At 36.1% G+C, this 27956-nt stretch overlaps 1 protein-coding gene across 1 annotated transcript in view; it reads right to left on the reverse strand.

The window, feature by feature from the left end:
• Nucleotides 1-27956, reverse strand: part of LOC104126726 (contactin-associated protein-like 2) — an 838919-nt gene that overhangs the window by 437616 nt on the left and 373347 nt on the right. The window contains exon 3 of the mRNA XM_009639331.2: nucleotides 915-1108. Within this exon, the coding sequence (XP_009637626.2) occupies nucleotides 915-1108 (194 nt within the window). The remainder of the gene's footprint in view (nucleotides 1-914; nucleotides 1109-27956) is intronic.

A 27956-nucleotide genomic window follows, 5' to 3' on the forward strand; every position in this document is an offset into this window, starting at 1 on the left:
ATACACTAATAAAAAATGACTGCCTCTATGTACTCCACATATTAAGCCAGTTTTTCTTATACAGGTAAAACCATTCACTTTATGCTCTGTATTTGACATTCATTTTTAATAACAGACCTGAACTAGAAGGAGTACCTGGCAAAAATGTGAATCTGAAATAGCACAATGTTACATCTTGTCTGCTTTGACAATATTTTTCTGATGAGGCATAAGAGCTAATCAATTTAATTTGGTTTCAGATAGAATGATAGCATTTTGTTGTTTTCAAAGTATACTTTTGAAAAAGAATAACCATCTGAAAGAACTGCTATGAGGATAGGTATGTTAAGTAATAGCTATCATTTCTTTGTCAGCAAAATGGAAGACTACTGTTTGCAGCAAGAAAGAAATTAGCAGCTTATCCGTGAAAAATGTAACTGGCAAAACCAAATTGTATGCTTTTTGCTAAAATTATCATAGCATAAATATCCCTATAGCCTCTATATGGAAAATAAGACATACATGATAAAACTGGTCCCCAGCACATATATACACAAAGAACAAATTACCTTCCAGAATGTTATGTTTAAGAACAGAATTTTCAAAACTACTTTTGTGTCTGACATTTACTCCATGAAATTAGTAAAAAGAAAAGGCAGGGAAAAGAAAGCCAAAGCATAAGAGACTCATTGAGGACTACTAGCAACCAAAAAATATCTGCATGTCCTGACAACTACCATCATCCCAAATGGGCTTTGCTAATCTGGGGATAGGCCTCCTGACAGCAGCTACAACTTGAATTGTTATGTTTAGAGCTAAGCTCTGTTCTGTCCTCACAAGAACAACACTGAAGGTATATAAGGTGTACAGTTCCTAAAAGCACAGTCAATCAACACCACTAAAGCATATGCTTCCATTTTACACCAATGACTTACCCAGATATTTCCATCCTGATGGTACGGTTTCCAGTTTCTCCCCGTATCACTATAGAGCATCCGATACTGTGTTACCCAGTCAGAACTGCTATACCTGCCTTGAGTCGCAATAGCACTGATCTGCTTCCTGTTCCCAAAATCCACCTGCAGCCATTGGTAATGATCGCTGTCTGATGGAGACCAACCTCCTGCACCTGTTGGGTTGAAACAGAACAGAGAGATTTAGACCTCACACAATTGTTTTGAAGTGAACACATTGTGAAGATGCTGATTGCTGGAAGGCAGCCCAGCTGAGAGGAGTACAATACAAAAAAACTTGAATGCATACAAGAGAAATATGATTGCACATTTTTTTTTAAAATGCATCTTTAGCACAGGCTTCAAATGCATTAACTCTGCTGCCTTAATCATTTTATGATACAATTATAATGATTTAATGGGCTGCATGCTAACAAATCAATGCCTTTATAATGCCTTAATTACAGTTTATTACTTTTTGCCAAATTATAATTATTCAAGGGTTGACCAATTTGCCATGAAATCCTTTGTCAGTGTAAGTTGGCACAAATCAATGTCTTTGGATTTTGTATGCCTTTTCAATAGCATTTCATGTTAAAGAGATAATATAGGTAAAACAGGAGGAAATATGAGCAAGCTCTCTGCTTTCTTATGTTTACTGTAGTACACAAACTGAAAGATCTACCAGAAGAATTGAAAAATGAGCAGGTACTGCAGGGCTGGATCCAATTTTGATCTGCTGGGTGTACAAGCTGTCACAGAGTACACTGGCAGATGCCTCACAGGAATGTTATTGCTCTTTATGGGTCCATGAATTAGCTTGACAATAATACTATTAACAATACTCTTCTCAGCCACTAGACTATGTTGAACTGTTCTAAATAAAGAAGGCCAATGATGCACAGATAAATGTAGAATTAAGACATTAATGCAATTTCTTATTCTTCTGAAATTAAAAATATTAAGGAGGAAATTGTAGTTGGATACTGCAGAGAACAATAAAAATTCTAAGATAGATATTATAATGATATAATTACCATAATTGTAATATATCAGGAATTGTAAAATATCAGGAAACAGATGAAACATCAAAAAAAAAATCTATCAACACGGAGGAAAAGTGGAGAATCATTCTCTTTATATTCATAGCAGACATCAAGATGCAGAAAACATAAACTTTACAGACTTTAAGTGGTTACAGGTTTTTTGGTGTTTGGTTTTTTTTTTTTTTCTTTTAAGTTTGAACCAAATAAATGGCCTGGCATGCCATGAAATCACATAATCTAGTCTATGGGCCAATTTTTGTTGCTTTTGATTTCACTTACAGACTTCAACTGATGTCACAAACCTAGCCTGCTTGCCGAGCAAGAAACTCTTTACTATACTGTGTCTTATATACTCCCATCATTAGGCGGCAGCATTGCCTCAGTCTTAGACAATTCTAAAACTCATTCAGCTGCTACAGGTGTTAACATGTGCAGATCATAGGACATTTTAATATTGTGATATCAATGGGATCATTTGATGTCATAAGTGGTTGCCTTTCATTGTAATTAAAAGTGTAGTACTACACTGATGACATCTAATTTGTTAAAATTTTTAAGGTTTACAATACATGCTTTGTCCCTGCACTACAGGTAATTATACCCAGCAATATAAACAATATTCTTTAGGGGTAGGGAATAGTATTTAAGACCCTTCCTAAAAGCACTTGCAGAGAAAATTATTCCCACACATTCCCAAATTCAAACTAGCTCTATTTTCACAGAGAATGGCAACAGGTCCTTTAAAAATAGAATATAGCTTCTTCACGAGTACTATGCAAGGAGCTTGGAACAGTTAGCTCTACGTACTTGTCATTTTAGCAGAGATACCACTTTCTCTCTCTATCCTAACATCCCTGTCCAGCTGGTGTAACTAAGACTGATGGCACAGAAAGGATAAGAAACTGCCCCTGTACAGAAGCCACCTTTGTAAAAGGGTCCTTTGGTGGCTCCAGAAAAAGTAAGGTCCAAATGTGAGCATTCAAAAGTTATTATCAAATACAGAGCTGATAAATCAAGCTGATACATGTCCTTCAGCAATGCAACTGTTGAAAAAGGGTGATATCCTATAGCTGTAAGAAGGCTAAAATAGACCTTAAGTTTTGTACCCTTTTTACTTATGTAGGACATTCTGTTATGCAGGCAAGTTACATTAAAACAGGAGATTTTGTTATTCACATTTAAAAGAAAAGACGTTTAACTATAACATGATACAATTTTTCTCTTTTATTACATTCATATTACTGAGACAAGACTTTGTCCTTCTTTAACGGATAAACATACACATTCATTGTAAATTGCAACTAGGTTTCAGAGAGACTTCATTTACAAATCCACTGAAAAGTTTAGAAAAATTGCATGCCAACATTCATTTTCCCATTTTTTTGATGTTAGAAGAGGTGGAAAATATTCTTCACATCATGCCTGGCAAAAGTTAGAGATACGTGACACGATAGTCGCACCTAGGCCAGGAAACATGAATATTGCAAGACAGCCTGCCCTATAACCATTTCTAATAAGCAAGAGACAAGACTTTTAGTCAATATTGCAGACAGCAGCAAATAATATTATCCCATTAGTTTCTTGACCTAATTCTCTATCTCTGTTTCACATTTGCCTTCTGGCTTTTCCAAGCAAGTAAATAAATAAATAGTCAAAAGGATGAACATGTTGGACTATAGCTAAATGTGCTGCTTAGCAGACCAGCATGGGAAGGGAATGGTGATCAGCCTGTGAGTCAGGGCAGGCATCAGCCATTCACCAGAAGCAGCCTGTGGGGATCAATTAAAAGTTTCCTCTTCCCCTTCATTTCATCAAGCTGTGTAATTTCGGGAAGATGATTACTTTGTTCATTTTGTTTGTAATATGTGTAACCTTGCTTGAGTCAAGGATTAATAAAGTTCCTTCTTTTTTTTCAGGTGCATGCTTTAAGTGAGTTATGAAAAAGTTGGATTATATAAAAATTTCCCCTCTATGAGATCCTTTCAAAAGCCCTGAATTCATTGGAGGAATTTAGGTACATTTGTATCTCCATTCATTCTAAGCAGGCACAAAAATCTCACTTCCCCAGAAATGTGCATGTGCTCATAGCTCAGCATATCATTAAATATTTTTCTGAATAAACCCAGCTTCTTCACTGGAATAAAGAAGTTGATTTGATATTGGACAGGGAATAGAGGAGTTACTGGCAAATAAAATATTTAGCACATTTTCTCATCTTAAAAGGAGTGGCTGATTTGGAAATCAAACTCAATTTCCACAATATGGCATTATTTTCGAAATACGCTTACTTTTATGGCCAATACATTATGGCAGAATAATGAATTATCTTTAAGGAATAAGCAGAATGACAGCATGGTAGTAGTTTTCAGTGAGCATCACTTTGTACTGAAACTTCAACGGTGTATTGAATTTGTTGAATAAATCCTATTCACAGTATTATTCTTCACAGCTTGGTGTAAACTGTTTATTTTTAATGGTTACAGGCTATATTCTGAATTTCATTATATGCATTATTTGCACTGTTTATACGGCAGAAGAAAGGCATTGGATACATATAGTTTTATATGATTGTTTTACTTCATGTACTGCCTTTTAAAGTCAAATGCCACAATGTACTGAGAAATCAATGCAAGCTACAAATTATTAGAAAGATATTAGAAATACAAATTATTTAGAAGATATTAAACATATGCCTATAATATAGTTTACTTTCCTTAAATGGGTAAGAAATAGGGTTATTTGGTAGTAGAGGTGCAATAAATACAAATGCAGATAATATTTGCTTCCTATTTTTATTTTTACGCTATTCCAGAATTTGATTTGATTAAGCATATTCACCCACTCAGCAGCCAAAATAATTGACTCATTAACCAAGAGAGTCACTGAATACTTTTATTTATGTTGTATAGCACTCTACACCACAAACAGGACAACTAATTTCAGCTTGAGCAAGAATGACTGTACGTGACCCTTTGATAGTAGATACCAGAGAACTGCAAGTTCAGCAGTAGTAAAGTCAACATTGAGCAAGTTGCCCACACATCTCTCTGCATCCAAGAAACTTTCCTGTACAGAAAAGCCTAAGAATCTTAATCAGCAAAGCCAGCCAGAACATTCCTGTGTTAAAAGGCATCTATGAAAAATTTCATGAAGCTTTACTTTCAAAACAAGCTACAGAAAGTCATTTGAACTGCTCCTACTGCAGACTGACCAAACAATGTGTAATGTCTACTACTGAAAAACACACTCAGTAATGAAGAAGACACATAAAACTATATTCAGAATGCTAAGAACTTGTAAAACTAATCCTTTCATGATTTTTCACCAAATAAAAACAATTGCTAACAATTAGTATCATTACAACAAGAGCTGAACTTCAATGATTTAATTTTTTTAATTATGAAACCCACAATGGCTTTCATGTTTTTATTGGATTTTATTCTACAGGTTCATTCCATGGAAATGAAAACAATATGAAAAACGTAGCCTATCTCTAAATCACACCTGCAAAAGTTAATGTGTAATATACACAGATAAAGCCTAGGTAATGAGTTAGCCTTACCTTCTTATCACTCCTCCCTCCTGCTTCCCCCTAATAAATTATCACTAAGTCTCAGTGCTGGAGTAGGCTTGCAGATTTTAGATTTTTATCTGAACTGTCATATGATACTGAGATTACAGGTATATAAGAAGGGACACACTGATGATTTTTGAAAATGCCTGTTCCATTTCAGTTAGAAATCTTCTTTCTTTTAAAAATTTAGCACTTTAATCTTCATTCATGACTGAAACCGGAAAGATTAATTTGCACTAGAAGAATCCATTCTTGGTTTAGTCACACTTGTTCATCATTCCCTACTTCAAATCACAAAATAAAAAATACCAGTACAGCAGTAAGTTGAGTTTTCTACTCTTTTCAGATCAGTAATAAAAGTTTTCAATGACATGAATGAAAAGAGGGGATCCTTAGTCAGAAATTTCATTAGAAAACAGACTGTGAAAAGCTAGAGATAGAAGATTTAGGATTTGTGGTAGATATAATTCAAGGGATTACTTTATCTAATCATAGAAAATTTCTGTAGCCTTTCAGCAAGGAAACAACAAAAAATGCCTTTTTTAATAGTTATGTAGTAGTAACCCAAAAATTCTTAGAGTTTAGATCTGCTTATTTGTATGGGAAAACCACAACCCATTCTTTCAATGAGAAATAACACTTTCTAGGTCACTGCAATAGCATGAAATCAATACTGTTTGATACCTTGCTATTTTCCAAGACATTGCTTGTCATTCCTCTACATAAAAGATAAATCAAAACAAAAAGGAAAACTTTGAAATACTGAGATCATTCATTCACTGCACTTCAGAGAAAAATATGGACAGCCATTTTCTACAGTACCCTAGAAAACAATATGAAAGACCCAAACTTCTAAACCACATAAATCTACCTGCACTGTTAAGCCACAATTATGCTTAAGTAGGACATCAATGGCAGTTTCCAGTTTTGGTTTGTCTTCTCTGTTTGTCCATTCTATCATTGTAGATAAAGATTGTGTGTATACAGATAGTAAATCATTTAACTTTACACAGAGCAAATGACATCATATCATTCAGTGGGTCTGCTCACACCGAGAAAAGTTACACACATACAGGAGCCTTGGTTAATTACATACTTTGCATTTCAAGCTGTTTCAAGCAAGGATCATTTTTTCCCTGTATTACACAGAGCCCTCTAACAAAGAGGCTCAAATCCTCATATAGGGCTCCACTTCTAATTAAAGCTATCTTTTCCTGATATTGGCACAAATACAGGTTTTATTTCCTGATCATAAACAGCATGCATTGTTATATTTCTTGTGTTCATCTTCTGCTCTAGCTAAATTTGTATTTGTAATCCAGTCCCTAACTTCAGGCTAGGGATTTGCTTTTGCATGTTTAAAGAGCTTTTCTTTCCAACACACAGCAACGATGATGGAATTGCAGACAAGGCCATGCGCGGTGCTAATAGTGGGCAAATAATGAACATTCTGCTTCAGAAGAAGTGAAGGCTGATATTTAGAAGGCAGTGAATACTGAGAAAATAGCAGCATGATTATAGTCATGCTCTATTTAAAATTACCTATATTTATTTTGTAAAAAGTTAAATATCACAGAGAAAAAAAAAAGAGGACAGAAATGGCAACCACTAGATTTCTTCTTCTCCAGAATTCATTATCAGAATTTATCCAGAATCAGCCATATTTACTAAAAATGGCAAATTAGACACAACCTTTGGTCTAGCTCCCTGTGAGTTTCAATAGCAGCTTTCCAGAGGTGCAACAAGAATTGGGCTCCAGTAAGCTTTGAAGCTCTAAGTTCCCTATAAAATAGATCAGATAAAATTCATTTTGCAGGGCTAGCAGAAGATAGGAAAGATCCAATATTCATTCACCAAATTAGCCTTCCATCACAGCAGATGAAAGTTGTAAGTCTACGGAGAGGTCAGTGTCAGCATTAATGTTGACTTCTGAAAGGGTGAAGTAGCACACCAGCCTATCCAGTGTCCATTACCAGTCATCGGAAATGTTTCTACTGTTTTCTAGTGGCAATTACCAGTGTCTTCCCTTGGTGTGGCTTAAACTGTCTGATAAAGTATATTTTTTATTTCTTTAAACTATGTAATACTTTTTTTTTTTCTTTTTTCTTTTTTTTTTTTTTTTTTTTTTTTTTTTTGGTGTGTGTGTGTGAATAAGGATTAGCCCTTATTCACTTTAGTATATATATTTTTGGACATTGTTAGACTAATTTTAGAAGACTCCCCCTTTACTAAAAAACAGATCGGGGGGAAACCTACTTATATTTCTTAAAATTTTTTCATTTTAATTTAAAAACCTGAAAGTTAAGAGTAGAAATAACCCAAGTGATAACAGTAGTTATCAGGATACAGTCCACACAGATCTTTTTTAAAATAACATTAAAACCACTATATTATTTTTTAAATCCCAATAGATCTTTCTTACAGTAAATGCAATTAAAATAAATCCCCTGATGTAGTGTCTGCTTCTTAATACACACTGCTTCCTAGTATATTTTAACTGAGTGCAAAACACATACGAGGGAATGAACGATCAATCTGCCCTAAGGAACAGTGGTGATATCTAACAACAAAAATGATGCAAAAGAGATCTCATCATTGTCATTCACAGTTGTCAGACTCAAAACGGGAAAAAAATCGTAAGCCTGAGGAGTCTCATATCCTGAATCCGCTGTTGGGGAACAAACACTTTGCAGCTTTGGTTATTTTAATGAACACATCACTTTAAACTATGCCTTTCCCATCTGTTCTGCTTTCTAATTACATATGCAAAAAGAAACTCATTCACAACTGCATCCTAATGGAGTCTTAAACAAAAGTTGGATGAGATTTAAATATTCTGTGTGCATCATCTGTATTCAAGGCATCAAGCAGCTTCTTCTCCATGAGGTGTTTTCTTGTTTTCTAGACAGAAAGTTGAGGCAAGGCAATGGATCACTGCACCCTGGCATACAAACCCCTTGCATACAAAATAGCCACAGTGGCATACAAAAGACAAGGAAGAGAGTATAGAGATCTCTCTTCCCTCACACCCCCTTTTCAAGTACCAGGACGCAAATCTTTCATTGCATGTTTATGCATTGCAGCACTGGGGTTTTCCTAACAACTCAGGTCATATCCCTGGCAAGAACTAGCAAGTGTACAGCTAATGGGTAGCAGACATTGCCTCTGCAGTGTCTCTGCTGAGCAATCAAGCCCTGATTAGCAGATGCTTATCCAAGATTTTAATGATGGTCAGATCAGGAATAGAGGTTTACTGACTGTGATTGTATAGCATTTACAGCACTTTGAAATCCAGATACAAGCTCATTATGACATTTCTGGTAGTTCCTTGTGACTGTTGTGACCTCTCCTTAGTAGAGATGACAGAGAAAAAGGAATTAAGGTTTCCCTGCACCTGATCTATACTCAAAAGCAGTGAGATGCCTAAACACTTTAGTCACCTAAATTGTCCTGTTCTCATTAATGAAGTCCACAAAGCGATGGAAGGCAGAACTGAATTTCTGTAAGTTAAATAGTGATGTTATAGCCCATCTTGATTAATATTTTTTCCCTTAAATGATTGTACATGAAAGACAATTAAATGCCATAATGCAGTCTTAGATATCTTGTTCTGTGACAAGTGTTCAGTGAGAAAAGATAAAAACTAAACCTCCTGTCTTGCAGAAACTTGCTGTGTGAGATCCTGTAGTGAATATAGTTTCTCCTGTTGCGCTTCAGTGTATACCAATGTTCCAGTGATGTGCAAACACCACTGCCTTGAAATGTTCACTGTTAACAAATAACAGCTACATGATTATTTCATTACAGTCATTATCTGTTTTCTATCCGTGTTTTCTAAATCCAAATCTCCTGGTCTGTGTCTCCCGCAAGAAATTTTTCTCCCTTGACTTCTCCCTTGAAATGCCCTGCTCATGATGTACTCCCTCCGGCTGTTACATGCCCTGAAAGAGTCTTAGCCCAGCAAGTAGAAAAAATGACCTGGCCTAGCTCCTGCTGTTAAATACAGCAGTTCTGAAGTCCAGCTCCCTTGATGATTGCCAACAGCCAACCTTTGCCTGCTGCTACTGATGTTTGTAACACCCACCTGGGCTCAGCTCCTGGACCGCTACAGAACCTGAACGCTGCTAACTTATCTTCTCTCTCTGCTCCTAGTTACTCATTTCTACCAGGTGGGTTTTTGTTTTTTATTTTTTTTTTTTGTCTGCTTGGTTATTTTTAAAGCCTCTTCCTTTGGGATTGGCAAGAAAAAATACATTCAAGTGATGCTTAGGTTGAAGATTTTTTCCTAGTGTTTCCTATCCAGGTTAAACCTGCTTTTCCTCTATAAAAATGTCTTTTCTCTCTGGTCAAAATTTCAGAATTTCAGATCCAAATTCCCATTTTACAGGAATTTCTCAGAAGCGGGTTTCAACCCAAATGGTGATAATTTCTCAAAACTCAGAATTGTTAATAAAGCAGTCTGAAATATTTTTTTTGTGACTACCTCACTCCTTTCTGCTTGAGTGCTAGAGTGATAATTTCACTACACATAATTCCCCACTAAAATTATAAGTGAAGACAAAGAATTCTCATAAAGAGGTTCTCTTTTCTGAAACAGAATGACTGGGGTGTGTGAATGATCAGTCAGCTCTACTAAAAGTTTCTGAATACTTAAAAGTTGCTATCTGACTCTTTTCTGTATGCAAATTGCCTAGAAAATTAACAGTTAGAGGGAGCTATAGTATTCTCTTATTTGTGCCAATGTGGCACTGCCACTGACCCAATCCTAAGAACAGGACAGGAGTCTTCCCTACCTGCCTCATTGATTAGTCAGCACTTCAAAATGCTTCTCCAGGACAGAGCTTGCTCATGATATTACAGGAGCTCTGATATTCTCAGTGCCATGCATGAATACAAGTACTGTTTAACCTATCCTAGTAAAAGTGCTTCCATCTCCTCTTTTTCATTCAACAAGCAGGAGCACAGAATTCTGAAATATTATGAGATGACTTCTAAAATCTAGTATACAGCTGATTCAAGGGTTTTGCAGGGTTTTCTGCTATTAACAAAGCTAAAGGATATTTTTTTCCATCAGTGCATATATTGCAAGCAGTACCCAGATCCTTATCATTTCCCTTCATTAATAAAATATATTCTATTTTTAAAAATTACCCTGTACTGCATCCATTTTGATGATGAAAGCTCATATTATGCCTTCTATTTTGCTAATAGCAAAATATTTACTGATACCATATGCAGAATTGCAACAACATGGGAGGAAAAATGTTTTTCTTTATTTTAGTTTGCAAAATAATACGTTCATTTCAAGATAGGACTATACCACAGCAGAATTCAACTTTTTAGGGCAATGATTTGCCTGAATTCTATGGTAAGCTACTAATAAATATTGACTATTCCCTAATGAGTTTATACCCCTTAGAGCCAAAACAGCACTGTATACAAAATCATTATAATCATGTGAGACTGTAGTAGGAAAGAAAGCCAGCAGAAAAAGTTAAAAGTTATAACGCTAGTAAAAGTAACAGTGCTCTTATCAGTGGCATCAAATGTTAATTTACCCACATGGGATTAACTAATCTAATACATTTTAGACACTAACCAGAGGATGAAATTCTGCTAGGATTTTTATTCAATATAAATTAATGAGAACTCAAAGTTCATGTGGCAGAGCATTTAAAAAATTAAACTATAATAAATTAAAAGCCCCAAATGCATACTCCAACCCTTGTTCTTTAAATTTTAACCTACAGAAGAGAAGAGAATACAGAAATGTATTTAGAGTAGGAAGGTTCAGCTTTCAGGATCTGGAGGAGGATTCAAAGCAGGATTTAACTTCGGGTGCCCTGAATCATCCCCACTTCTCCCCCTGCCTCCATTAGCCCTTTAAGACTGCCAGGATGGCATGGCTCCCCAGGCTGAAATTAATCTCTCTGCAGTTTCCATGCTCTCTCTTTAAGCTCTTCAGGCTACAGACTGAAATACTTGTTCAAAATGCATTTTTTCTACACTGTCAGTCAAGACTGCTGAGTATAACACTCCTAAGAACTTTTGCACATCCAGACCAACTCAATATACCCAGTCCTGCTCCGAAAGGAAAAAAAAAAAAACCACCACCTCAAACAGCTAGACTGCCGATCATACCTAAATAGTTTCTACCTGTTCAGAGCAGTAGCTGGCAGATAAAGAAACAGCCACAGCTACAAAAGGAGTGTTCAAGACAGAAATCATCTAGCTTAGCAGAAGCATTGCCCAGGCAAGCGAAGACCTAAGTGATGATAAAAATAAATTTGTATGCTTCATTTTGCCTATCTGTAAGCTGCTGTAACACATCATTCACCTCACACAGACAACTGTGAAAATAAGCAGTATTTCAAAACTTTATGAAAAATGCTGTTATGCTAAAGCTAATAATTTCTCCTACTTTGCCATATATGTACAACCCAAGACTATCCCCATAGAGCTGTCCGCTACATCCTTATAAAGATTACATCCTTCTCTTCTTGAATAAAGCTCATGATTTTTCCTGCATGCTGAAATAAGCAAATCTTCATAACAGTCTTCAAGGAAATTTCCATTAGCTGAGCCTAGCCAAGGAAGCACTACCGCAGCTCGAGAGAAATTGTACAGGCACATCAGTGCAACTCTATGACAGCTTTTCCATAATTTCTATGCTTGCCTGATTCACTTTTGTATTGAAGAAAACCACTTATCATGGGCAGCTAGTCCAGTTACATGGATACCATTCCTACTGAAGACAGAGGGATTTTCCTTATGGCATAAGTCCAGGGAATAAGTATGCAGTGAGGGCTTCTAAAGCACAAACCACTACTAGCTAAATCACTACTTCTGTAAAAATTGAATCCTATGATTATTGTGCTATAAAAAGGCCTTAAACACACAAAACCACACAGCTTAAGAATGGAAAGTGCGATATGATAATTACATGCCTTATGGCTAGAATATAGGTTTAAATAGAGGTTTTTTGAAACAATGAAAGACGACAAAATATCTGCTGTTAATTCTGGGTTTAAAGGAATCTTACAACACAGCTTTAGCTTCTGATTTGGCAATGTTAATTAAACATCATAACATCAGAGTCACTTATAAGATCTAGCTATCAGGCCACTGCAATCTGAGCAACCTGATCTAGTTAAAGGTGTTCCTGCTCACTGCGGGGGGGTTGGACTAGATGACCTCTAAAGGTGCCTTACAAGCCAACACATTTTATGATTCTATGATTGTGAGAATTTTTTTCACTTTTATTTATTATTACTGTTATTTAACTTCTTTTTCTTTATAAGTAGCAGCAAAGTGTAACATTGAGAAAAAGAAAGTATTATTTGCCACAGATTTTACAAAGCAGATTTATCACACATATGACTCCAGTAAAAAAAAATAAAATTCTGTATTGCATACTCATCACTAGTAATTATTTGCTACTTATCAGGGTAGCACATTAACTTGCCATGTGTTACTGACCTTTACTTACACATTATATTGCTTGATTGTACACTTAAATAAAATTTCTGGTACTGAGGAAGCTTATTCTTCTGGAAGTGGATTTCTTTCCTTCTCATGACTTCTTATCCTATATCTCAAAGTCAACATCCTCCACCTTTTTTCTGAATATTTTTGAGAAGTTATAGAGTTGCCCAACCAAAGCCAAAAGAAAAAAACACAGATTGAGAAACATAAAGTGTATTTATTGAACTCATTGTGGAAGAAAAAGTACAAAAGGGCACAAGAAGAGCAGAAAATGAGATATTTACTATCAAACTCTTGCTTTGTAAAGGAAGTTAGGTATTAATGCCACAGGTTTGGAAAAAGAATGGGATTCTAATATACTAAAAGAAAAGTAAAAATTTATTACAAAAGATTTACCAAGAGTTTCACAATGGAGTCAGTGAATTGGGAGTAGTATATCTTTCATCTTTCTCCGGTAGTCATATGCTAGCATCACTGGACAAATACCATTTGTCACAAAAGTCAAAGCAGATTAAGCTTGCCTTATAACAGACAAAACACCATTGTGCTCACTTTTCCAATATTTTGCTACAAGGTCAAAAATTCTGATTATTGTGATTACAACTCATTACATTGAGTAGTGTCAGTATCTGCACCTTAGAATAGATGCCAGTGCATATTGTGGAACTGGACAACAAGCTTGGCAATGTGCAAGATCAAGTTCTGGATTTAAAAACTCAGAAATCTGAAAAGCAAGATATCTGTAATTTAATATTCTCCATCAAGAATCAGAAAAAAAAATCATACTTGATTCTTAATGGGTAAAAGTACATCGGGAAAGCATTTTTGACACAAGATTCTTCAGTGGGTAGGGTTTCTACCTATCTTTACTTATCTACTTGAAAATTTCTGTTACATCTCTCCTGGTACAATGCATATTTGGATCATAGTCAACATCTTAGCAAGAGCATTACATTCCTTGCTCTTGTAAAAATCCTAAAATACACAGTAGCAGAAATAATTTTAGCTGCCACTGATTTTCTTGATCTTTGTACAATTTTGCCTGACAAATTCATGTTCTAAGGCTGCACAACGCCAAGCACCATAGAAAGTGATCTAAAACAGTAGCTTGTGCCATGTTAACATGCCTCGAGCTACAGGCATCAGCTGAAGGATTACATACTAGTCAGACCATACTGTTTTACAATCTATCATGCCAGATCTGCAGTGACAAGTTTCTTCAACACTAAAGCTGAGTTTCTGAAGTGACAAGCCTCAGGAATCAAGCAGCTGCAAAATCCCCATGTATATTCCAGTGTTCCAAAAACACAGCAATGTTTATTACACATTTTTCAATCAGGCTGATGACTTGCAGCATACAATTGCTTAATGCCTGCCTAAGATAAAAAGATGACAATAATAGTGCCAACAAAATGCCTGACTCAAAAGCTGCCAAAGTCAAAGGGCATCTTTCCATTAGAAGGTTTTGGATCGCACTGTGAAATATGTAAATGCACTCTGTTTCTAACACCAAAATCACTTGCACACTGCCACAAACTTAAACAACACCTCTGCCACAGCCACCAGCTTTTTACTGTCGTTCAACCTTTTAAAACTTTTCCGGGTGATCTCTCTCTTGATGATGTGATAAGCTATTCCCCTTAGCCATGAATATCTGTTCCTGGAATCTGAGGTCATGGAAATAGCTGTGACACAGAAGGTACCATTACTGCAATAGATTTAACGTATCTTTTTTCACAGAATTAAAGTACCACATGGCATCAAATGCAAACAGTGCCTTAAGATCAGTCTTCTCCCATATGAAAGCATCCTTTCCATGGGGACAAACTTCCTGAGAAAGCTGAAGTCCTTGAGCAATTCCTCCAGAGAGGGGAATTACTGTTTTTTACTTACAACCTGCAAGTATCTTTACACACTCCCCACCCCCCATATCCAATATCCATCCATATTATTGCACTGTTAAACTGAGGTTTTGACATGAGCTCTTCTTTCAAAGAAATGCTTAGATAAATTGGTGAACCTCATTTTATAGGTTCTTCCATCTATTTGGCAAAGAAAAGTTTGATGCTCAATTCTATATTCTAGAAGCATATTCTATACTTTCAAAGACATATAGTTAAAAAGAACAATATAATCCCTCTGGGAGAAAAAAGAAATCAAATGTGGACATGGTACATTAGCTTAATAAAACCCAGGAAAGACATTTACGAACTCTCTGGCCTGAGGGTCCCTTTAGGAACAAACACAAATGGTTCTGTTTTTTACATAATCTTCCTTCACTAGCACTATCCACAGGAGAAAGTGCACCCTATACCTTTAGTCTGAACCAGACAGTGGTATTCAGATGACAACTACTTTTTAAAGTGTGTCCTAATTTGTTGAAAGCAGTTTACTGAACTAGCTGTATGGCCACTGCATGTCAATGTAGCTTTGTTTCAACAGATCTGAATTCATGTTATTCCTACCTTATGTTTTCTGTGTAAATTATAAAGAAAAAAGGACTGAAACTCCCTCCATTAAATATTAAAAACAGGAAGAGATTTATGTGCTAAACTTGCCTGAAAAATTAATGGAATTTAGGGCGCCAATTTTCGTAAGCACCTTTGCAAATCTCTTTCTCTTTTCTCCTCTTTATACTTTCATATAACCTCTAACAATGTAGCTCATTCCTGTCAGATTTGCCAAAATAGCTACAAGTTTCTATACCTTTAAAGCCCTTAGTTTTTCTCTGTGGGTAGTGGGAAGGGGAAGCATATTTCAAATACAGGTTGTCAGAAAGTTGCATATGCTCATTATTTAAAACTCTGTCAATACTTACTAAACAATACTGCTGGTATTGATCAATATCGCAACTAAGTCTGGGCATAATATTTTTAATTAAGTTTTTATGGACACTACATTCAATACATTCAAAAATTTTCTGTTTGGTACTGTTGAAAATAATCCATAATAGCAGCCCATATTAGATTTCCAGCATTAGCATTATATTCTAAATAAGGTTATCGGCTTCTGTTGAGACACTATTATGCCATTCACTTTGTTTTGCAGTATTCCACATCACAAGATATCATCAGCAGTCTTTGTCTAATACACCAGGAGAGAGCAGGAGAAGTTTAATAGTACCACCTCCTCTGGGCAAAGCACTGACTTCTTCAAAATGCTAAAAATGAGCTTCTGGTATTATGGATGAATAATACCTATATTTAATCAGAATTTTTGGAAGTAAACCAGTCAATTTACATTTATTATAGATAATAAAGTGCATAATTAAATTACTCTCTGCAATAGATTCCAGCACCTTGACAGCTGAAATCTCACAATGTTGATCATTACTCTGATCAGCAGCATCCTGTTCTTTACCTGCAATCTTTAGCCCTTTTTAAAAACAAAAGCCATGATTAGCACCTCCAATTTCCTTCCTTGCAAAGTAATGAACAATAAGTTTCTAAAATCATTATAAGCATTTCTACAGCTCAGCTTTTAGTTGTGTTTCATGAGTCATGTTAGACTATGCAGACAACGTATTTTTGCAGTCACGAGACAGCTAAAAAATGTGTGCAATCTTCTAAACATGGAACAGAAAAACTTAGCAATGACTAAGGCCCTAAAATGAGAACACTTCTGTTTTCAAGGAATGGAAGACAGAAAGGGAAGAAGATGTTTTCAGATGACTGAAAATGGTATGGTTTAATGATTCTGGTAACTCCAATGCTCCTGTCAAACCAAAGGCTTTATTTTTGTTGTTTCCCTGCTTTAAGTTAAGAGCTTTTTTTTTAGGTTTTACTTCACAGCCCCAGCTCTATTTTTCAGTAACCTCTGGATCTATGCCAATAGGGTAAATCAACTGATTTGGGGGTCTCTCCTGTCTTCTTTCTTACTTGCAGTTAACTTCCCCTGTTCCTTTAAACTTCCTTGCCTTTGTAGGAGAGTCTGAGAGGCTGAAAGTGTTGCAATCATCCATAAAATTGGATAAGCCTGTAGATTTCCCCAGCAAACCCTGTCATTGTGACTCCAGCATCATGGAGGGACCATCTGTAAGAGAACAAGATAAGAGCATAGGAATTGCCATATCACACCTAGTGAGCTGGTAAGCTAGTAGCTTTTCTCAAAGGGTGGTCAATACCACATGTTTATAGCAAGGTGCTCCAGCCTCAGAGCAGACAGCTGCATAAAAAACATACCCTGTAAAGGGCTCAATCTAATTCCTTTAACTGAAGTCTAGAGGAAACCTGAGAACAGGAACGTTTAAATAATTTATTGCCAATTCTTACCCAGTATCTGGTATCTCTGCTTTGATCCCCAGCTATAGTACGTCCTTCCAGGTGACTGTGGATGTGGCTCATCAAACAGCCATTGCTGGTCAACATGTTGGTTGTGGCCTTAGCTGCATTTCACATTACTTAAGGTTTCAAGAGAAGAAAAGAGCTAAAGCATCATCACCAGGGTGTTTAAGATAATAAATTCTACATATAATATGTAGAATTTTATTTTGCCTTGAAACTAGACGTTCATTAAAGTAACTTTTAGAGATTACTCACAATAATTGGGCTTATAATTAATAGCTTCTCTGGTCTCTCAATAATCATTATTTTTAAAATTCGACATGCAACGTTTTCTTCCTGATAACTTCCCTTTTGGCCTAATTTAGAAACTGGTTCATCACAATTGGGAAAAAAAAACCCAAAACAAACCCCACAATGAAAACCCCACCTGGAAACCACCATGTACGAGCAACAAGCAAAGTATTCAAAATGTGTTAGGGGAGATATTGTTGAGCAGTTGCTAAAGTCAGCAAATTAAATAACCCCAGCACTGGATTTTGTTGGAGATTCCTCCCCTGCCACAGACAACAGACAACTTCTTGGTACTGAATAAAACAAAGCAGTTCATATACCATCTCTCTCAGTACATATTGAAAACAACTCGGCTTGTGCATTATAAGGAACGTCTAATTTCTATATTCTACATTTGGCAGAATGCCAGCTAAAGTCCTCTCAGTGTAGGACTATGCTATACCCAACAATATTTCCTTCCCAGCAAAAGCACAATACCCTGTTTTGCTTAGCAACAATCTTGTTCACTCCTCTTTTAAAACATTGCCCAATGTCACCTGATTCTTCCCTCAAAACCAGGTCATCTTCATATCACCCATCCTGTACCAGCAAAAGCTAAGAAGTCGGGGTTGGCTATAAGATAACTGCAGCTACTCATTCCTGATCTAGAAATATTATGTAGTTAATAGACATGGTCAAGTGACTATTTTTACATATCATAGGACCTTTTGATCCTTACAAATATCACATCATTTCTGACAACTTTCTTAACCAAAGCAGAATTAGCTCACCGGGAGTAAAGTGCCTAAAAGCCCAGCGGGAATGATAAATTTGATGGTAGTCAATATTGCAAAGCAAAGACATCTTAAACACAACTTTTCAAAAAGCAGCTTTTCAAGCTTTCTTTTTTTTTCCACTGCTTATCAAATAGAAGTAGAAACAATTTATCTAACATTGAGTGACTTGGAAAATTGACCATTCCAACAAATTTTGTCACAAAGAACGTAAGTTCATCCTAAAAGAAATAAAAATCTGTCCTAAAAGGAGTCAGAAAATTTTAGGGCTCTAAGTAGACAATAGCTCATTATTGATACTCAGTTTTTTCTTAGTTGGCCGGCAAACTACCAAAGATGTCCAATACAGAACAATATTATCCTATGAGAACAACATATCATGGCTAAACAAATGGATCACTTCAGAGGGAGAAAATCTGGGTAGATAGTGGGAGGAAAGGATTTAACTACTATTGACATTTGCTCTGAGGGTTGCTTGCTCCTCAGCTGTCCTTCAGCACAACAAATCTCCATACAGGGAAGAATATAGAAAGTGCTTTTTTTTTAAATACCTGGGTCAGAATAAGTAAACTGTTGCTTCTTAATTACACCGACATTTTCTCACCCCACAATGTTATAGACATCTGCCACTCTGCACAAAGCTGACTCAAATCTCAGCTACCATGATAACCTAATAAAAGAAAATTATTCTCTCTCTTTCTCAAGGGAAGGATTTTCTCTTGCTCAAGGTGCTCTGAGTGGGATCTATACAACATTATTGTTCAGCTCTTCCCTTTTTACCTATAACTGGCTATATAAGGCTTACATAAAGCTGAAGTTCTAAAGTAACCACTCTTGCTTACTGTAAGTTGATGAACTTTTTTTCCTACAAATGTACTTGTCCCTGTGTCGTTTTTTTCAGTATAAAAGTGAGACTTACACACAAATATGTTTTATCTAAGAAAATGAGACAAAACAAAGTGAAACCAACAGCAAATCTATGATGTGGGACTGGATGCCAAGCCAGACTCTTCCAGATACAGATATTTTTTGTTACTTATGTAATAACTCACATACAGAAAAATGAGCATTAATGTTCTCTTACTGTGTAGCTCAGATTTACTTGTGAATAATCTAATAGTGAAGGCTGCAACATGAATAATAGTGGTACTCTCCTATCCTGCAGCAAATAGCCTTATTTTATCACATTATTTCTTTTCTCTCTTTCAGCATATTACAGTCCTAGGAGGTTATAATGATAGCCAAATAGCTCCCATTTCTACCACCATTTATGCTTGTTTATGACATGTTTGGGAAAGGCAGTGCTCTGGCTGTGCTCAAAGAAGCTATCTACCAGTTGCACTACACCCATCTATGTAAAGGAAACCTGCATTTTGTGTGCAGAAGAGGGTGAAACAGTCACACTGTCTGACAAGAGGCACCTACCTTGGAAGCAGCTGACAGTGCATTTTCTGTACGCTCACTGCATCTTTGCCTCAATTCCAGATGAGTCTCGCACATCTTTATATCTTTGTCTGAAGTATCTGTAGATAAAACCTAGCCTAGGATATCTAACCTGTCAGCCTCTGCTACTCCTAAATGTACTGGACCTGTCAAAAGAGGTTGGCCAGTTTTCTGATGTTGAGGGTTTTCTTAATCCCACATGTTCCCATTGATCTGTGCAAATGCAGTAGCTCCATTGTCTGAGGAAGTACAAAATTTTCTAGTTTGTTAAATGTGTCAACTGCGGTGTAGGCAAGTTCCTTGTGAGGCACTGGGATGAGGAGGCATCTAGCAGAATTCTAGAGTGTCATTACTGTGCATTTTTCAGCCAAAGTATCACCCCTTTTTAATTCTAACATTTAATTAGAAAGTGTGCCAGCTCCTTATTTTAAGAATTGAAATTAGACACAAAAGGTAACATCTGCAATCTTTAAATGGATTGATTATATAATTTAGTGCCTGATTTACAAGAATTTATGTCCTTCTGTGAAAAATTGTCTTTATGCAGGCAAGAACCTGCCATTGGCAATACTCTTCTTGCACTTTACATCATCTGACTAATGCTAACACCTCCACATATAGGTGATATTTCTGTGAATGTAAACTTGATGAATGCTTCTGAAACACACCCCAAATAAGTGCAATACAAGTTTAATGACATTTAGAAAGAGTGCGAGAACTTTTAACATATCTTATGTGTATGACTCATCCATGTGAAATTTGAAGCAGCTGAGTGCAAACAATAAGAAAGAAAAAGACCAGATATACTCTACCACCCATCCCATGTTTGAGACCATTAGCTCCTGCTCAAATGCAAATAAGAATATAAATATTCAGAGCGGAGCTGGAGAGCTAATCAGGTCTGCCTTTTCAAGATACCATAGAGGTGAAACCAGTAAAAGCACCTAAACAAATTTCTTAACTATTTACAGGTTAATGTCCCAATGCTGTTTGAGAAACCTTCAAAACAAACTCAGGGGTTTTAGGATCATTGAGAATGCTGAATTTGGCTACTCTGAGGATAAACAGACAGATCTGCACCAGCCCCTAAGGATATGCGAAAAATTTATCTGTGATACAGACCATTCTGGCTGGCTGTGAGGCTGCCTACTCCCTGCCACCAGTGCAGCCACTTTCCTGCCAGAGTCAGCTGCTCATTAGCTTCAGAAACAATTAATGAACTAAGTTGAGTTTTGTCTGAGAAAAGCTAGTTGCTCAGCAGAGCCAGGGTGGATCTGCTGTCCCCGGCTGTCTGTGGCTCTAAACAGCTGCCCATTTGCCTTCTGAAACTGCTGGCTCTGCAAAGGATTGCTGTAGAAAAAGTTTCACACACAAAGTTTAAGAGAGACTTCAGTATTTTTTTTTCCTCCTCCCCATCTAGACATGTATTAAATAAGCCAATTAGGTATTCTGAACGCTTTAATTAACAAATTAGTTATGAACTGGAAAAATGGTCGTGTTTTCTGTATTCATTGAGCTATGGTAAATTAACATAAGCTAATGATGCTTTATTTTTATCCAATTATTTGAGCTTCACTTTCCACAGACTTTGTTTCTTGGATTGTGTTTTGAATGAAAAGGGTGGTGTTTTTCCATTTTAAAGTTACTTTTTCAACACATCAGTCTGACCTGGATGTACACTGGCTGGGGGGGGGGTGTCCCCTTTTTGGTGCTTCTTTTTCCCCCTTTTTGGTGCTTCTTTTTTCTGCCCCTTCACAAAATCCGCTATCTTCTTACAATGCATTTTTTTTTCCTACCACCCATATATTGCTCCAGAGACTGAAAGAGTCTGTTGCTTCAGAGGAATGAGCTAGTGCAAACATTTTTGTTTCTATTTTTAAGAATTCCTTCTACAAAATGTAGATGTTTATGAAAAATGTTTCATTAGGGCCAGATCACTGAAGCATAGAAAACAAGTGGTAAGGTCAACTGAGTGGCAATCACAACTGTCTTCAAAACAGAGATACAAGCATTCATGGAGCTGAAGTGAGTTGCATTATAAATCAAAGCATATTGCCTAGCTACTAATTTTGAAGGTGAGGAATAAGCAAAATTGATTATGTGGTAGGATATGAGGCAGATAAAGACACACAGAAAATTATATGAATCCAGCAGTAACATTTGACCATGAAATAATAGCCGTGAGGGAACAAATGTCTTTCGTACATGAATTTTCTTTCTAGTTCCAAAACAACTCACAAATGATGAGATGAGCCTGAATTATTTATGGATTTTAAAAGAAGAAAAAACCCAGAGGTTGAAGTTAGTGTTACACAGAAATTTTATTAGGAATAATACCGAAAGGCCATGTTGCTAATAAAATGCTTTCATTTACCCTTACAGGTAAAGGAGTTCCTAAAGGAGCTATGTCTTGAAGTGAATAAAAAACTCCCCAAAAAACCACCACCCCCCAAAAAATATCCCCCAGAATATCAGTTATTTGTACTCTCTCTGAAACATTTCAGTAATACTGTTGTTCATACTGTGTGCAGTACAAAGAATGCCATGCCCACTGCAAACATGTTTTTAAGGTTGCATTAATAAATGAACCACTAGAGGGTTACTTTTTTCAGTCATGAATAACTCATTTTCCACATTATTTTAAAGGGAAAAGTAATTATTTAATAGGTAACTGTATTTAATTTGCCCTGACTTCTGATCAGCTAATTTGATCTACTGTGTATTACATGGCATAGTTTCAGCAACTAAACTGTATTGGATTGTACAATATATGTTTATCTAAAGCACATATTTACAGAAAGGGAATAGGGTTTTGTTTATTTAGTTATTTATAGACAACCATGTTTTAATTATTTATAAATACTTACTCAGCAAGAGCTCTCTTATAGACAAACAAAAGCTGTGGATGATACTACTCTTTTTCTCAAGGCTGTTACTGTTCTTTTATGCTACTCTATGCATTACTCTTAAGAGCCTACCTACGTAGAAAAGACAGTATTCAGTAACCTAGGCAGTGAATTTACAAACCACTGACAACTCTATAGTAACTGTCCTCTAAGAGGGTTTTAATCAAAATATAATGAGGTATGTTGCGTACAAGCATTCTTAGTCTGCCCAAAGGTCTTGTCAACATAAGGAGATTGCAGTATTTCAGGTGACAACCTACAGTGTCCTAATTGCTGCACACTAGTTCCCTACTTTCCCTATTTGGACAATGTTAATGCAGAGTGAGCACCTCCTTACTTTGAGATTCACACCCAAACTAAATTCCTGGCACATCCTGTGAACGGACAAGCACAAACAACTCACAGAATCCAGGCTGCTGTTAACCATCCCTTTTACATTCATATTGTCAAAAGGAAAACTACATAAAATCCTTCTTGTATCCCATTATAGAAAAGTAATAAGCAATTGGAGAAGTAGTGAAGTTGGTTATGATATTGGAGGTTTTAATAGCCATGCTAAAAAAAGCCTAGGGCAGGTGTCCCCAGATTTTTTCTAAGGTGAGACTCTCACAAGCACACTTTTTTATATTGGTAGAGCTGTTGCAGAACAGATCTGACTAGCTTACTGGGAATGATTCAGGGAATAAAGGAATCATATCCATTATAGATAAGTTCTTGCATCTTCCACACAGAAGCAAAAATTTAAAACTCCACTGAGAAAAAACATACTGTCTCAATTACACCTATGCCAACACTTAAAATTTCTGATGCTTGTTTTATAGACACATCAATAATTCTGATAACAGGTCAAGGTCAGCACCCTGATTAAAAAGTAACATTAAATCCTAGACAGGAGTTACATAGTGGTGATAAAAGAACTGCTTTATGGACATCAACTGTCCTACAGAAAATTCCCTTTGTATCCCGTTACCAATTTCTTTGGCAGCTTCACATTCCCCCCCTAATATTGGACTTGAAAAGAACACTCTGGATGCCAAATTTCTTCTTTATTCCACTGCACAAAAGATAATTTCCATACATCCAAAGATTCTTTATGACCTTCATACTTTTGCTGTCTGCTGGGATTTAATTCTGAATTTCTGAGACTCTGCTTGGTTTCAAGCAGCTTCCAGTTATATTATATAACATTACACTATATTGAAATAATGTAGAATTTCTTCCCTAAATTAAAATGATATGAAGTGGATGATGAGCAGCATTAATTCTTGTACTAGTGAGAAGTGTAAGGTCCAATAGCTTGGGAACCATTAAAAGGAAGATTGATAATGCATTATATCAAACGTATGCTAAGGATCCTCCTTATGATGTGATGCAGTCAATTGATTCTACTGATGGCAGGTCATAAGATGTTAGACCTTATAACCTTGACTTCACATATGCAAAAGCTACTGTAGATAGATTTTTAAAAAGCTCTAGAATGCACTAATTGAAAACTCTCTTTTCCTCTGATGCCACTTTTGTTTAGTAAGATGATAATAATGCGGACTACTTTTGCAGAAGAGTATGTATGACAAAAATGGAAGGAACTCTGAAATATTTTTAGCTAGTCTACTAACAAGATTTCAGTTAAAATTAAGACATTGACAGTGCTGTCAATAATTTAATAGCGTATATTTAAGTGCCAATGTGAATGACTCCCGTGTCAGTCATTTTGAAAAGGGAAATTAAATATTTTTTTCAAAAGTAACAGATTCTCCTATTTCTCCAAATATTACATTGGATCACCTAATACACTTAAAAATGTTTGGCTTACATAGGTATAGAATGAAAGCTGATAACTGAGAGAATATTCAAAATATTTTTTAAGAAATGCATCCAAGCTAAAAAGTTTTAGGATTTTATAGTATACAAACATTTAATGGTGTTTGAATATATTTAGATAAAAGTGATATCGACAGGAACAAAAAAGAAAAGCTACATACATTTCTCCTCCTCTGTGGTGCTTTGTTTTTTCATACGAGCTACAGACATTTTAAAAATAATCTGTACCTTTTTTATACTGGCACTGAACAACACAGTAGTAATTTTTATAATTTAAAAAAGTCTAAGAAAATACTACAATACAGTATAGCACTAAGAACTTGTTGTTTTAAATGAAAAATTATCTTACTTTCAAAAGGATAATTTGATAGAATTTGACCACAGCAACCTTTGTCTGAACAGTTGCTAATTCAGTGCTGTTTAGCTTTTTAAATCCAAGTTTTTATTTATGAGCCTTCAACAGAAGTCAGGAGTCTCCATGCTCTACCTTCCCCAAACCTGCTTTCACTGTGCAATTCATCATATCATTCTAGTCTCCATGTAAGTTTTGCCACACTTTAGGTTTCAAAGGTTCTTCACTCCCTTTCTTTGCAGGCCTGACGGGGATAGCAGGAATTGCTTCACACAACACTAATTCCAGCGAAATGTGTTGTTTAGTATTAGTATAGTGGAGGAACCGCCTTCTTCTGTTCACAAAAAGGCAAAAGAGTCTACATTTTCTGCGGCCTTCTTGTTCCCTACTTCTTTCCACTATAAGAAAATGAAAGCATTTTGCTTGCTTTTGACAGCTGCTATGACTGAAAGCGCCCAGGAAGGCAGAAGAGTGAAGGCAGCCCTTGAGACAGTTGGGGTGCTCTGGGGATCAGTGAAAGAGAGAGCTGGTGTAAAACGCACACATGCATTCTACCCCAGGCCTCTGGCTCCTTGTGATTATGGAAACATAGTTTCACAGTTCTAACAATACATAAATCAAAGACTTATTCACTGCCACAAAAATTGGGGCTTCAAATTTTAATACATTTTGGTATGAATTTGCAAGAGACTGACAGACTTGCAGGTAACCACTGAATATTTTTTTCTACAACCACCAAATTTTCCTCCAACTAAAAATACACACACCCACACCCCCACACACAAAGAAACCAAAACCTCAGGCTACTTCTCTTTGTTTACCCTAACAAGAAATAAGGATCACAATAGGAACAAGTGGAAAACCAGAAGAATGTGAAGCACCAAGTAAACAGATTTGGACAGGTTACCTTTTCTAATCAAGTAATACTCAGTCCATACAATCTGCATTTCCTTTTAAATAAGTGTATGTCCTAATCTGCAAGTCAGCAAAAGCTTACAGGGCTCCCACTAGACAGCTGTGGAAAATGTAAAATATTCTTACATACTGACATAGCAAAATACCTTATGCATACACCCTGGAGGCTCAGCTTCCAGATCAATGCCATTCCATAAAGTTTTACTTCTGTTTGTCTAGTTCACTAGTTATGGGATTTGTAAACAAAGTGGTATCAAACATTAAGAATAAATGTGTGGATGTTTCTGCTTTTAAAGCATCCTAAAAACTGCCGAAAATATTCAAGTCTTTGATGTGCATCCATCCAATTGCAACTTTTATAGCAGGAAATTTACCCAGAACAACTACAGTCACAACTGCAACCTTCTTAATAACACAATGTGACTGTTCAGTAAATCAGTGTCTTAATCAATAGAATAAAATATACTGTCTATTCTGCTGAAGTGTTTGGCCAGTCTAGAGTGAAGTGCCATGAAAACAGCAAAGAAAAATATAATTGGTTTGAAACTAGAATTTTCAAATCTGCATTTCCTTAATGTAAAGGGTCTGGGGCTAGAGGAGGGAGGAGAGGGAGTTCTTTCCAGTTAATGACTTGAGCACAGTGTGGTTTAAGTAGCACATTTGATTTGGGAACTTATTAGCTGATAATGACTCTTTGGAGAGAAAAAAATGGATTTCCTTATTACTGGTTTGATTAGCAATATCTGTAATTCCATGATGTTGTAAAAGAGCTCAGCGATAAAACTGAGCTATTTTCTATCATTTGTAGAAGCAGAAGCATAAACACAGAGAAGGACAAGTTTCCATGTTAAATACATTCCTGAATTGTGCAGTACTTTTACTGGCACCAGAATTAGGAAAGCAAAATTAGGCAATGTACATATCAAAGCTTCAGTTTTGAAAAGTATGTATGCTAGGCTTCATAGGCATTAAGAGATGGATGACAACAGTCTAAAGAAGTTGCTGTTTAAACAAAGAGATGCAACTAAATTTCAAATGACCTTTCGATAGAGGGAATTAAGTAAACGTTTGATTAATGACAGGATTGTAGATCCATATTGCTAAAGAAACATCATTAAAAGAAACTGCACTGTAGTGATCATAAGGGTAAGAAAGGAGAGGGTAGATATAATTAAAGGAAAAAAATTAAATTCCAAATGTCTCATTTGCCTTTCACTTACAATAGAATAAGTAGTCCAGTAAACTAAAATGAGAAATAGTCATCTAAAATCAAACTGATCCTTCCCACCAAGCTAATGCAAAGCTTTATTTTACTAAAGCGAATCTAGTGACTTTTTTCTACAGGGGAAACAGGGAAAAGAATGCAAATGAACATAACAGTGATCAGACACAGCAGAATTTACCCTAAAAGATGAGCAGTGTTTTAGAATTGAACTGTACCTTAGCTTCTTTCATCTGACAATGAACAGTTGAAAACACAAATTAAAGGACACAACAGCCTATCAGAACCTATGTTCAGATATTTTGCAACAGAAAGAATGAGATTTACTAGAAGGCATGTAACAAAATAAAGGCAGCACTGAAGGAAAATCTCCAAACCACTATAAAATAGCATCTATTCTCGTTCAGAAATCTTCTAAATTTTTGAAGCAATAAACAATATTATCTGCTTGTCTGCAGGCCTAAACCCAAAGAAATTACCAGTGTTCCTGACAGGCCACAGGCTTTGCATCAACTCTGCAGGGCTGCAGGACTACAGTTTGTCAGTCACACTTTCTCTAAGTTAGTCTTTGGCTTCTGTTCAGCTTGTTTAGTTGTAATAGCAATTCTCTAACAGCTAGGTAACATAGCCTAATCTGTTTTACCTTTAACTTAGCTTTGTGATTTCACGGGCTAGTGACTTTCAGTATAACAATTTTGATATATATCTGTACGTGAAGTAGATGTTCTGCAGATAACAAACTATTACTGTAGAATAAAAATGTAGTGTAGAGGACTACAATCATAGGATGATAGCAGATGTACTGAAAATACAAGCCTAGGGTAGTACCAGAGAGAGCAGGGCTATAAGCAACTCACCAGGTCAATTATTAAAAGAAAGTATCCTTTGAGTTGGATAAGACTGATTTGGGGGG

The sequence above is a fragment of the Egretta garzetta genome, unplaced genomic scaffold, assembly GCF_000687185.1.
Source record: "Egretta garzetta isolate BGI_Z169 unplaced genomic scaffold, ASM68718v1 scaffold480, whole genome shotgun sequence".
Lineage (NCBI taxonomy): Eukaryota > Metazoa > Chordata > Aves > Pelecaniformes > Ardeidae > Egretta > Egretta garzetta.